The sequence below is a fragment of the Tympanuchus pallidicinctus genome, unplaced genomic scaffold, assembly GCF_026119805.1.
Source record: "Tympanuchus pallidicinctus isolate F22 unplaced genomic scaffold, pur_lepc_1.0 scaffold5, whole genome shotgun sequence".
Lineage (NCBI taxonomy): Eukaryota > Metazoa > Chordata > Aves > Galliformes > Phasianidae > Tympanuchus > Tympanuchus pallidicinctus.
The window spans coordinates 28,262,259-28,275,579 of NW_026294769.1; the positions used below are offsets into that span (position 1 = coordinate 28,262,259).

Sequence of the window (13,321 nt, forward strand, 5' to 3'; positions counted from 1 at the left end):
AAGTATCTTAGAATTAATCCACAATATTACCAAAGCAAGAAATGGCTACACATTTGGCTTTTCCTCCAATGGATTGCCAAAATCTCAGCTCTGATAATCCATTGCAGGGAATATTTTTACCATTGTTTGTTACCACCGTTGCAAACAGAGTACACTCTGTTTTACTGATATATATCCTCACAATAAATCTGAGGTTGTGATTTGTGAAAGACAGAATAGATCTCTTAATTGATGTTTGCAATATGGCATGTGTTGACTTATTTTAAACTCCACAGCAAGACCTGAGTTCTTACGAAAAGTGAATTTGCCCCATTCAGTTGATTCTTATGAAGCTCCAGATTAATAGATCCGAAAAAATTAATGAGTTGAAGTAAATCATTTCTGGATTGGGTTTGAGGTTTAAACAGTAAAGATGCTATTTTAGTAGTTATGTTTATTTTTCAAACATGATTTTTTTTTTTCCCCTCTTCATTTCCCACAGAAACGTTCCAGAGGTCAAGTGCTATTCGACAAAGTGTGTGAGCATCTGAACCTTTTGGAAAAAGACTACTTTGGGCTAACGTACAGAGACGCAGAAAACCAAAAGGTATCATACAAAATGGTGATTTTCCTTTGGCATGTGGATATCAGAGCTCTCCTGAGGCACCCTCAGACAGTTGCAAACAGTACAGAAGCTGTTTTGTCTTCTCATCTAGTTGTATATGTGTACCTTGAGTTATTACTTTTATAACTCCTAGAGCATCCCCTGGGTTTCCTTGGCTTCTGTCTGTGTGAGCATGAAAGAATTTAATCATACACCTCATTCTCCTTCTAGTTTGATTTGTTACATTACTGTCATCGATGAGAGTCGGTTCTGTGTTCCTATATACTGCTAAGAATATAATATTAATATGTGGCTTATTTAATAATACTAGCTTGTGGTACAGATAGGCAGGAGTACTTTCATTTCCAAGAAATCTTGACTTCCAGTCTTGACCTAGCTTAACATAGCATTGTTCATTTGCCTAAATGCATAAGCAATTGACAGCAATAGTGAATCCCATTCTGCATTTCTACAGCTCATGTTTAGCATTAAATGAGCTGTGTATTAACAGGATCAACAGAGTGCAGGGTGATCTAACGCTCACGTAATATGTGGATTATTGTGGGCACGTTGTGATGAAAGTGAGAGTATCAAAGAATACTTCAAGTGCTGCATGGTGGGGTTTTTTGTTTGTTTGTTTGTTTTTGTTTTTTTGGACATTTTATGATAAATATTTTTAAAGAATTCAGTAACAAAACTTCTTAACAAAGATCACCAGGTTAAGTTACTTTGTGCTTTGTATGGTCTCAAAGGTCTTCCCTGATAAGGCTGGAGTTATTACTGCCTCTTTAGTTCCTTATGTCAGGTGAGAACAACAGCTTTGTTTTCTAGGCTTCCCTTTGTTTCAGCTATATATGATGCATAAGAAATGAGTGGGTTCTTTTTCTTCCCCTTTCTTACTGATTTCTAAATATGAGGATTCTGTTCCTGTTTTGGAAAGTCACTTAAGCAGACCCTTAAGCAATCCGTGCTAGTCCAAGATAATACTTAACCATATGCTTAGTTTTGCATTGTAGTAAAAGTTAAGCAAATGTCTAAGTACCTTTCCAGAGAGGAATGCTTTCCTGTACTGGAAAGAAAAAAAAAAAATCATTCATTTTAAACAGGTAGCTTAGAAATGTAGATCATCACTTACTTTAGAGAGCTAAACAGCTGAAAATGGAGTGAATCCCACATTTATAGATCAGTAACATGCACATTTCTAGTGTCAAAGTACTTAGCAATCTCATCTCCATCCTTTGCCAGACACCTTCCAACCAGAATATATGTGCGCACATCATGAGTCACATTTGAATATAGAAATTTAATGCACATTTAATTTCTTGGTGCATAGTGTGCTTTTACAGAAAGCTTAGAAATAGATGGAACTCCTCAGGCTCATGTCTTGTACCACTAAATGCATTTGGACAGCTGCAACCTGGTTGTTTTTCTTGGGTGTAAGGGTTGTTGTGTTCTGCCTGTTTGATATTTCTGTAATATTTTTTCTATGATACATATGTTTTTCTTTCTTTGGACAAAGTGGAACTTTCCTCAGGGAGGTGGACTTTTTGTTCTGGGTTTTGCAAGGTATATTAAATATTAATTTGATTCCATTAGAAGATGAGACAGAGCTGTGGGGTCCTTACCTTCCCATATCACAGAGGCAGGGCAGGGGGCTCTATGAGTTGCCAGCTATGGCCATGGTGGCTGCAATAAAGGACCTCAAATTCCTGCTTGCCTCTGGAGGAATTTGGTTTTAGTCAGCAGTGCTCCTTGGCAACCAGGGAATAGTAGCAAATCGCAGAGGTAATCCCTCAGTTCCTCAGTAAGGCTTTGTGTGATCTCCTTACAAAGCCACCAGGTTTGGGGCAACATGGATGAGGGCAGCCCTGACAGCAACTCTGCTCCTGGAGTTGCCCTCATGTTTACAGGGAGTTACAAATGGGGCAGTGTCTTATGGCACACTTGCACATCTTCTATGAAGATCGGTAGCAATCCGCATTCTGAAAGTTACCATTACCCCTGTCCACTGTTGCTCCAGAGAGAAGAAGGTAGGCATGCAGATTTTCTAGCTTTGTCTTATAGCACTGTTTTTAAAATAATTTTGATTGTGTTTTCTAACTCAAACTGAAGAAAGGAAACATTTTCTTTTCAGAATTGGTTGGACCCTGCCAAGGAAATCAAAAAGCAGATTCGAAGTAAGTTTGTTATCGTTGTATTTTTCTTTCAGTGGTTCTGGAAAACTTTTCCTTTTGGTATACCCAGACCCCAAAATTGAGAAAACATAAGCTTCTTTGTCTCCAAATTGTTTTTATCTTTTTCACTGCTAGCACTAGACACAGCCTTAGTTTCCCAGCCAGTGTGGCCTCTGTACATATGGAAAGCTGCCTCACAGATACCTGAGGGTTGGAGAGCCTGTTCCCTTGTTGGCCTCCATCATGCAAAGGGTCTGGCTGGTGTCCCTGGTGTGGTGTCCCATGGCTTGGTGTCCCAAACTGGAAGATCTTGGTGGCAGGTGAGCTGCAGAGCTGTAGCATCATACATTCCATTGTGGTTGCAACCCCCCCAAAAACATCCATAGGAGAGGTGTCCTGACACTGCGAGGCACAGGGGCCTGCCTCACTGCACCTTCCTGTGGGAAGAAAGCTTCTCACCTCAACCCTCTGCCCACAAGAACTGAGGGGCAGGTGTGCCACAGACCCCTCATCCCTACCTACATGCAGAATCACAGAATCAGAATTGAGTTGAAAGGGACCATCTAAGGCCATCAATTTCAGATCGCTTGCAGTAAGCAGGAAGACACCTACTAGAGCTAGATCAGGTTGCTTAGAGCCTCATCAGCCTGACCTTGAGTGTCTCTAAGGACGAGACATCCACCACCTCTGTAGGCAACCTGTTCCAGTGCCTCTCTACCCTTACTGTAAAAAACTTCTTCCTTATTCAGTTCAGTCTGAATCTCCCCTCTTTTAGTCTGAAAGCATTTCACCTTGTCCTTTCACAACCAACCCTACTTAATGAGTCTGTTCCTTCTTTCTTATAGCCCCCCTTTAGATACCGAAAGGACGCTATCGGGTCTCCCTGCAGCCTTCTCTTCTCCAGTCAGAAAAGCTCCAGCTCTTTCAGCCTGTCATATACATATACATATACATACATATATATATATATATACACACACATACACACACGTATACTATACTTATATATATGTATATACATTACTTATTTGTGCTACTGATGTTTATATCAAATCCAGGCACACTGTTAGTACGTGGGTACTGAATTACTATTCTGACGCAAAGATAACACTCTAAAATACCTTCCCTTCCTGCATTTCAAAAGCTTGAACTTTGCTTCTGAAATGAATGTTCAATTCACAGAGAACCAGTCAATTTTCTGCTTCACATGAATATTTTTAAAAGTCCTGTTGTTAAATTTAGCTGTCTGCTACATTAGAAATTCAAAAAAGTATTGAAGGAAAACTGTGTCAGGGCTGCCAGGCTCAAAACTTGACCTGCCTTTTTTTCACCCTCACTTTTTCAAATTGATGAAATGTTTGTGTGTGTTACTTTTTTTCATTGGAAAACCTGAGTATTTTTTGTCATTGCCCATTTAGTAAATAACCTAGTACCTGTGCTTTTATAAGCAAACCCATCTGATGGTTCACATATCTTGGATCAGGCCTGGCAAATGAGTCAGTCCCCTCTCTGGGATTCAGAGGGTTGAATCCTCTGCTGCTGTAAGCAGCTGCACCTTTCCACTAGTGTTATTTTCATTATAAGTAAATGATCAGCAAAGAAGAGCCATGAAAATCTGTGCTCCATTATATGCTTTTTCTTAGTCCATGAGGAAGATGCTGGAGACCTTGTTAAGTTATGCTGATTGTCAGTGCAAGGAAAGCAGCTCGGCTTCAAACTGCTGATGTGAAATGCATTAAATATGTGCCCAGGCTGTGAATTGGACAGTGAAAGGTTGTGACAGTGAGAGATTAACCAGGGCAGAATAATGTAGAGCTGGATGTGGAATGGGGACAGTTGTATTTGCAGGAGAAGACAGTGATAATTTACTTGCTCTGAGAATTCACCATGGAAGTTGGGAACAGGAGAAGTGTGGAAAAGTAGGATTCTTGTGCACGACACATCATAAATGGCACAAAACTACATGTGTGCTGTATAGCACTCAGGTACTCATGATTCTACTGCAAACAGTGGCAATTTCTTTCCAGCATCTGAGAAACAAGGCTGTCACTGTATCTATGGCCTCTGGTTGTGCCCCATTGGTTTTAACTTACTGCATATTATTTAAGCCCCTGTAACTGAGGGGAGAAGGCTTCTTACTTCTTATCTTAATCAGCCATGTTTTGCATGGGGTGAGATTTCCTTGAGATGTCTACGTAAAATATCTCCAAACGCCCAATCACGAAGATCTTGCAGTATTTCCAGTCAGGCATTCACTCTGTCCAGCATATAACCTTTCTACACCAAATATACTTTGAAAACTTACGTTCATTAGCAGGTGCCTGGACACAAGGTGCCTCTGGATTAAAGGTTGAAAGTTCATCAGGAGTCCTGTTTTTCACAACATGCACAAGCATTTTCTTATTACACAGCCAGTACAGAACTTTCTGAGATAGACATTTACTTAGTTCTAGTTAATCTGTAATTAGATTATTTTCTCCAATAATTTCTGAAATATTCAATCTATTTCAGGAAATTTAAGTGTCATTACTTCATCTTTGGTTTCTCGAGCGCAGAAATACTTATGTACATAACTTATGTACGTATGCAATGCATATTCCACAATGAAGGCCTCAGTGGAAAAAAAATGAGATATTACCATGGTGCTTATTAGCATTTTCTGGTTTGGGATTTAGTTGCTGCTTTTCATTTGCTTTAGAGACAAGAATTAGTATAACCTCTCTCTTGTTAAAAAATAGTGTTGATATTTACATTGCAGTATTTAACACTTTTTTTTTTCCCCCAGTCTTTATATTCTTATGAACAACATCTAAAGCTAAATCTCCAAAACACTTTTTGCTAAATAGTTGCACTGATGCAAGCCACTATCCCACAGGTCACCTAAACTGACTTGAAATTACTAAGTGGGAATTCCCTCACTCTGTGCTTAAGGCCACTTTCCAGCTACAGTCTCTGCATTTGTTCTTGCAGCATTCTATCACTCAACAGTGGCTGCCATTCTGCTGCTCATTTGAAACCTACTTTGCCATGTTTCCAGGGCCTATGTGGGAATTATTGCTTTTAGAGTTAGCATAAGCTGTGTTTTCAGATGGTTAATTCCAGTAAATATTTTTGGTTTTTTTTTTTTTCAGACCGAATTTTTGTAAGTAATAGCAGTGAATTGCTACTCCCTTAGGGTCCTCGCCTCAGTGAAAATCTCACTAAATAAGAAAAGAGCTGTAAGATCTGATCTAATACCATAATTGTGAAAGGGAAAATTAGTATCTCCAGAATGGTACGCAAGAAAAAGATACTATATCCTATTCTTATTAATTTTTTGACTGGATTATTTTTAAGTTTGCTGGTAATCAAATAGCATGAACATCTCCATTTGCACTCCCAGTGCGCTTTCCGTAAACTTGTGTTCTTTTCCAGGTGGTGCTTGGCAGTTTGCATTTAATGTGAAATTCTACCCTCCAGATCCTGCCCAGCTCTCTGAAGATATTACCAGGTGTTTAAAATATTAAATACATTTCTAGAAGGGCCTTAAAAAGCTGTTCTTGAGAGCACTTATTCTCTAATTATCCAAGAAAGGGGGTGTTTTATATTCCCACTGACTTGCTTTCTCTTATGAGCTTATGGAAAATATGTGATGCTTTGACAGAAAGGACACTGTGAATACTGTTTGGTTCTCTGAGCTCAGACAACATTTTTCATTTATTTATTTACAATCTAACACCACAATCAAGCTTTTCCCATATATGTGTTCTGGAGAATTTATTTTGATTTTTCACAGAGATTCCCAATGTTTAGTTTTGCCAATGGTAACAAGATTTTATTGTCAGCAAAATCATAACTATGAAAGAGGAGAACAAGCATGATTGTAAATTTTGTGTACTGTTTGGCTAGGTGTGTGGTTGGTGTGCATGGTATGATGAATGCGGTGATAATGAGCTCTGTTGAAGGGAAGGATTGCTTTTATCCTTCTTTACCCTTATCCTACTTTTATTGCTTTTAATTAGGTTCAAGGTACACAAACTGTATCTTTGGTAAAAATATTTGAAACCTTTTCTTATTCCTCCCATTTGGTGCAAATCCGTTTTCTGTACCAGCTCCATGTTGGGGTAAGCTGTGTTGGCTAAGACATCAAAAATCATACCTCACCTCCAAGCAAGGGTCAGTTGGCATTAGGCTGGCAGCAAAGCTCTTGGAGGGGTCAGGGTTTCTTTCTTGCCCTTAAACCTCCCAAGGTAACTACGTGTCTTAACCGCAAAGCCAACGCTCTTCAGTTTTTCCTGGTTTCTTCTAATCAGTGCTTACCTCTGTGCTTTTAACATCATTTACTGTTTAAAGGTATTTTTGAGAAAGCTTCTCAGTTTACTAAAGAAACATCTTTTCTTGAATGCCTTAGAGTTTGGCTGTCCCTTAGGGAATGTTATTTTATGTTTCTCCTTAAAGAAAAAAGTTATCAGTTAGCTGTATCTTAGTGATGTGTTATATAAACCTACGGATAATTCTCCTGAGCCACCAAACAAAATGACAACATATTTTATCAAGAAATCTCCATGCAGCTTTATAATGATTAATTAAGCTTTGCTACCCACAAGTTAGGCAAAGGATATTTTTAATTCTTAATTCTTGCTAATGCAAGAAGCTTTGGGCTTGGGCATTTCCGCCTCTCAGAAGTGGCTCCTTTGCTGGTGGGGCTGGAGGAGCTGTGTGTGAGCAGAGGCGGTGCTCCTTTGCAGGTACTACCTCTGCTTGCAGCTGAGAGATGACATCGTGTCTGGCCGGCTGCCCTGCTCCTTTGTCACCCTCGCCCTGCTGGGCTCCTACACTGTGCAGTCTGAGCTTGGTGACTATGACCCTGATGAGTACGGCAGTGACTACGTCAGCGAGTTTCGCTTTGCACCGAATCACACTAAAGAGCTGGAAGATAAGGTGATTGAGCTGCACAAGAGCCACAGGTAGGTGGGTGGAGACTGTAGGTGTTGCATTTCAATTCATATTCTGTTTCTTTAATATCACTGCTCAAATTGGTTGTTTTTCTTCAGGGGAATGACACCTGCTGAGGCTGAGATGCATTTTCTGGAGAATGCCAAAAAGTTATCAATGTATGGAGTAGATCTCCATCATGCCAAGGTATGGACTGCAGTTCTTCTTGCTGGGAACCGACAATGGTCATCTTTCTCATGTACCTGAATTTGCATGGACTCTGATTTATTCTTTCTTGCTGTTCTGAGACAGGCAGATTGGGGGATAAATCACTAGTCAGTGTGAGGAAAGGTGACTCCTGGGATAAGCATCTTGTAACTGGAACGTGATTCAGCCTATAGGCTATATGATGTTTCACATCAACACTCTGTGCGGAATAAACAGCCAAACCCTTTGGGAAAAAAATGGACACAGTAATCAGAAAGGATATTAGAAGCCATCTGGAGAGTGATCTATTGTCATTTCCTTCAGCTACGTTTTGCAATTTAATAAGGCCAAGTATGGCATCTTAGCTAAATAAACAGATCATTTCCAACATGCAAAGAACTCTGAAGCAGTCATTCAGCTGTGCTGAAGACCTAATCAGATTGATAGTCTCAGGGAAGCAGCAGCTGATCTCTCTTCTGAATTGCGGTCATTTCAGTTGACTAGAAGGGTAGAAATTTTGCTGGAAACATTCTCCCACAATGAGGAGATTTCCCTAATGATCAGCAGGTTAAGGTAAAAATCAAAAATGGTCATTTCTCTTGTGGCTTGGGACAGTGACCTGCCAGCTTTGTATCTGGGGCTTTTCTTTTTTTGCCCAAATAAGCAATTACTTCACCCTCCATTCTTCAACTCTTCTTCACTTATCAAAGTAAGGTTAATGGATGTTAACATCTCTGAGGTTAGCAAGCATCCTTGGCAAATGAGTACCAAACAAAGACTCCTGAACTGTGCAGAGCATTTTCTGTAAAGGTCAAATTGCTGTGAGCCTGTTTTTATGCTGCAACAGATCCTTTCAAGAACTGAGATAAATTTGCAGTTTGGATCTTGAAAGGGCCTGCAGCCTTTTCCCTGGGGCGTTTCATAGGAATTGTGCATGTGTGTTACAAAATTCAAAGCAATATTTTGAGTTCTGTTAATTACCACTACTGAAAATGAAAAATCTGGGTATGGCTCAGTGGGCAGCACTTGACCAGGAGGCATGCTGCTGCCCTTCCTGTGTCTTGCAGACAGGCACAGAATCTTGAGGCACTTTTGGAGCAGAGATAGAAATGGATTGGTGAATCCATGGTGAATCACTCAGTAGCTTTTTTTCAACATCCTTTGTCCAACACAAAGAGATCTGCAGAACAGCAACGAAGTGAGTTCCTGTTCTCAATATACTACGAGCTTCATTACTAAAATTGACATACCATGGCATTAAGGGATGAGTGTTTTTCTTTTTAAATACTGCATAAAGGCCATGAAATTTAAGTTAGGATGTCCTGAGATAACCTTTCTTTTCTCCTCCTTACAAAGTATCAGTGTCCATTTTTACTTTTCTGTTCTTTATCTTGAAAGACTCAGAGAAAAGTAAGTTGGTAGGCAAGCCAATGTCTCTCTGAAGTAATTTTCTTAATATCAAAAGCTGCATTGCTCACTGAATTGGGTATGTCTGTGGATTAAGAAACCCAGTAGCAATCTCAAAAATGGAGCTAAAAATGGGAAAATTAGAATCGGCATGAGAAGTAGCATTTAGTTTTAATTAGGCTTGCCGATGGGATGGGATGGTATCAGGCTGCTGGACAAGTGTCTCTGTGGGTGCCCTTTTGAAGTCATGCAGTGGCAGATGTCTCAGTGTCAGTGTCAATTCATTAAGGCTGTGCAGGTATCTGAGGTATTCAACAGATGCTGGGCTTGCCAACTGCTGTTAGAGCTAGCTCTCAATTAGCCAGCACAGGGCTACAATTAAAATTGTGTTCAGATAGACAGATTTGTCCTCTGGGCTGTCAGCTTTCTGACAAAACCTCCCATTCGTATGTAGATCTGCAGGTATGTGCAGCTTGGTGTCTCCTGATGTTACAGCAAAGAGTGTTGTGTCCTATGGCTCACAAAAAAAAAAAAAAAAAAAAAAAAAAAAAAAAAATTCCCCCAGGTTTTGATTTGCACCAGTAATATCACACTGAGAAGCAGCTTTTGATACCTACAAACAAAAAAAGGCTTTGAATGCATTGAGATCTGCTGTAAAGGTGGAAAGGAAGAAAGAAAGCATTTCTCAATAAGGTTTTGGGCAAGTATAGCAGAAATAGCAGCCCTTCTATCTGCAGTTATATATCTTATGTAGGCATGTGAGCATATAAGGATCATTCCAGGCAATGTGATTACAAGCAATAAGACTTCATTTTTTTTTCAAATGTATTTGCTGTACTTAGAGCTTCCTCTTAGCCTAGGAAATTGGCAAACTGAACTCCAGCAAAAAGATTACTTTTTTTTTTTTTCTCTAGTGGCCCACCATGACCACATATACTGAGAAGATACCTTTGTGGTGTGACACTATCTTTGCTGGAGCACAACATTCTTAACTGATGTGTTTTTTAACACTGAAGTGACCTTGTGGTCCTAATTCTGTGTTACATATCTGATTTTAAAACATCTTTTTTTTTTTTTTTTTTTTTTTTTTTTTTACTTCAAGCAGTGCTGTTGCTTTCTTATATCTGACCACGTATGCCTTTGTGCTCGTCTTAAACATAATTAGACTTCTATTGGGTGGGAAAACTAGTAGCAAATTATTAATTCATTTCTTGATTATCACAGAGTGACATCTTCATAGCTGCTGTTGTTAAACTTGTAACTTTAAGTTATTTTAAAATAATTACCAAAGGACTCTATTCTTTAAGACAAACATTTGTTTTCTCCAACACTGTTAATGCTTAGCTAAATAAAAAATAAAATTACACAGGCTAGTGGTGATACTAAACACTGAAGATTGGCTTAGGCTATTTGAAAGCTTCTAAAGGAAAGCGAAGAATATAGTTCTTACTTAAAATACACATCTATTTAGGTATATTCTAATAAGATTTTGGCCAAAGCTTTTATGATGCTAACATGCCTGACCTACACTTGCTTCCCTGTCAAAATGAGTTGTAGAACTCCCAGATTTAAAGTAATCTTTCTGATCTAAATGGCCAACTTTATGCCAACTGGTAATTTTACATACAACAGCAGAGAAGTAAGGAAGTAAAAATACTGAACATAGGCAGAACAGCATTAAAGAAGCTAGCAAATCAGCCAAAACCAAGAGAAAAAAAAAAAACAGGAGAAAAATTGGTCTGATCAGAGCGTTTACTCGTGGAGTGTGGGAGATGCTGGGACTGGTAAATGTGTATGCAGTCCTACTTATTTTCAATCTTGCATTTACCCTAATGACACTTAAGTAATTAAAGTGTGCAATATGGTTAATATCATTATTTTAATACCATATACAATGTTACTCCCTCCTTTTGTAGTTTTTCTAAAAGATGACTTCTGAAACACGGACGTTCTCTCATTCTGCCCAGCCTTACTGTTCCTTGCCTGAATGCAAGGAATTGTTGATGAGTAGGGTAGCACTCAGAAATAACATTGCTGTAGCTGGTGCATTAAGAACAGATAGCTCAGGTAGAAACACAGTATATGAGTGTCTGTATTGGGATTTAAAGAGAGAGATGTTCGACGGTATATGTTGCCTGTTGTTCCAGGATTCTGAAGGAGTGGAAATCATGTTAGGAGTTTGTGCAAGTGGCCTCTTAATATACCGAGACCGACTCAGAATAAATAGATTTGCCTGGCCAAAGGTTCTGAAAATTTCATACAAAAGGAACAACTTCTACATCAAAATCCGACCAGGGGAGGTAAGGAGATCCTGACACTCCTCAGTGAACAAATCTTTTCAAAAAAAATTGTGTTCTCATTGATTTGTTGATTTGTCGTGTCTTTAACATTCCCCTTCATTTATATCTTTTAATTTGTGGTGATTTTCTTAGGAAAGATTAGGTAAATACTTTATTTAAAATACAGGTAAAATTTTCTGTATTTTTCTGTTTACAATCCTGAACTCACATAAACAGCAAATATATATATACTTATATATATAAAAAAAATGCTGCTTGCTTGCAAAGAGCTCATTCATACTATGAATACTTTGGGAATTTAAGTAACATTTTGCTTATTCATGGAGTACTCATCATCCATCATCGTGTTGTGTATTGAGTTAGTGTCTGTTCATATTACTCACTAAGACATAGATAGGTCATACCAAATTTTATAACCATATCATATTGTGCATTTGGAGCTCGAGTCGAAATCCAGAAACTGATAAAAACGAGGCCAACATCCATCATTCAGCATTTTGCTGGCTACATGCTTTTGCCCTTCCAGCCCCATAGAAGCTCACGTTCTGACCCGGGATGCAGTGTGAAATCTCGTATCGTGAGTGCCCTCTCGTGGTTCAGCCTGATGCATAGCAAATACACCGACAGTAACGCGTTGGTTTACCTCCTGTTAAGCAGGCACTAACACAGAAATAGGATGATAGATCATAGCAAAAATCCCAGGAAGAGTTCAAGATCATCATTAACAAAACAGTGTCTCAATTTCAACTGCTGGTACAGTAATCAATTTGCAACAGATTAAGAAAAAAAAAAATCCATTTTAAAGGTTGGAGCTATACAGCAGGACAGAAGTCATTTGGTTGAAGACTGGCATTTCTCCCTTAATGAAATATTGCAGTGGGAATCCTGAGCCAACTACTGGCTTCATAAGTGACCTGGGAAATCTGCTGTGGCCATCACTGTAACTGGGACTTGAGCAGTTGCAGAGTTGTTATCCAAAATCCACAGTCCTACATCTTCTGTCTCACAACAGACACAGTTTTAACAACCAACCTCACATCCTGAGTTTAATTTAAAAGAAAAAAAAAGAAGAGCCACTGATGTGCTCAGTTCTGCACTCAGGCTCTCCTTTTGAGCTCTGCTGGTGTTGACATGGTGCTTTCTGTGACCTGGTCGTAGTTAGTTCCACAAAATGATCAGTGCAGTCCATTTCAGATTACATTTGATGATAATGTGAGTCACCATCCCGTGTGTTGTTTCAATCATCTTCATCATTTCTGCTGTTTCCTGACGTGTTTCTCTCTTGTCAGTTCCCCATAGGGATCCAGGCTTCCTTACAAGTGCCCTTCTACTTTTCTTTCCCTGATCACAGCAACGCTGTTTCACCTACTCAGCTATCTGCATGTAGTCATACAGCAGTTGCAGCTGTCACAGCTTTTGCACCTGTAATATAAATCTGCAGCACAATCTAGAGAGGTCACTTGGTGTCCCCAGCTAACTCTTTCAATTACGTGCTTTTCTTCTCATCTGTCCCAGGATACAAATTAGCTAAAAACACTGTGACTTACTAACTCTAGTTCTTTCACTCTAATTCTCCTTAATACAAGGCTGCATGAGACCAAATCAGTCCCAGGAGACTATTGCTCCCCTTCAGGCTGTTATCAGGCTTCCCACTGTTCTCTAAACTGTTGAAGTTAAAACAACAGGATTAAGACATTCACATGTTGTTTGTTTCTCTCAGGAATTTCCCAAGTTTT

The 13,321-nt window shown here is 39.2% G+C and overlaps 1 protein-coding gene across 25 annotated transcripts in view; it reads left to right on the forward strand.

The window, feature by feature from the left end:
• The window catches only part of EPB41L3 (erythrocyte membrane protein band 4.1 like 3), a 134,175-nt gene that overhangs the window by 93,410 nt on the left and 27,444 nt on the right, over positions 1–13,321 (forward strand). For all 25 annotated transcript variants that reach the window (XM_052703430.1, XM_052703421.1, XM_052703420.1 and 22 more), the window contains exons 4-9: positions 482–586; positions 2,718–2,760; positions 6,172–6,247; positions 7,485–7,703; positions 7,791–7,878; positions 11,433–11,585. In XM_052703430.1, coding sequence (XP_052559390.1) covers positions 482–586; positions 2,718–2,760; positions 6,172–6,247; positions 7,485–7,703; positions 7,791–7,878; positions 11,433–11,585 — 684 coding nt within the window. The remainder of the gene's footprint in view (positions 1–481; positions 587–2,717; positions 2,761–6,171; positions 6,248–7,484; positions 7,704–7,790; positions 7,879–11,432; positions 11,586–13,321) is intronic.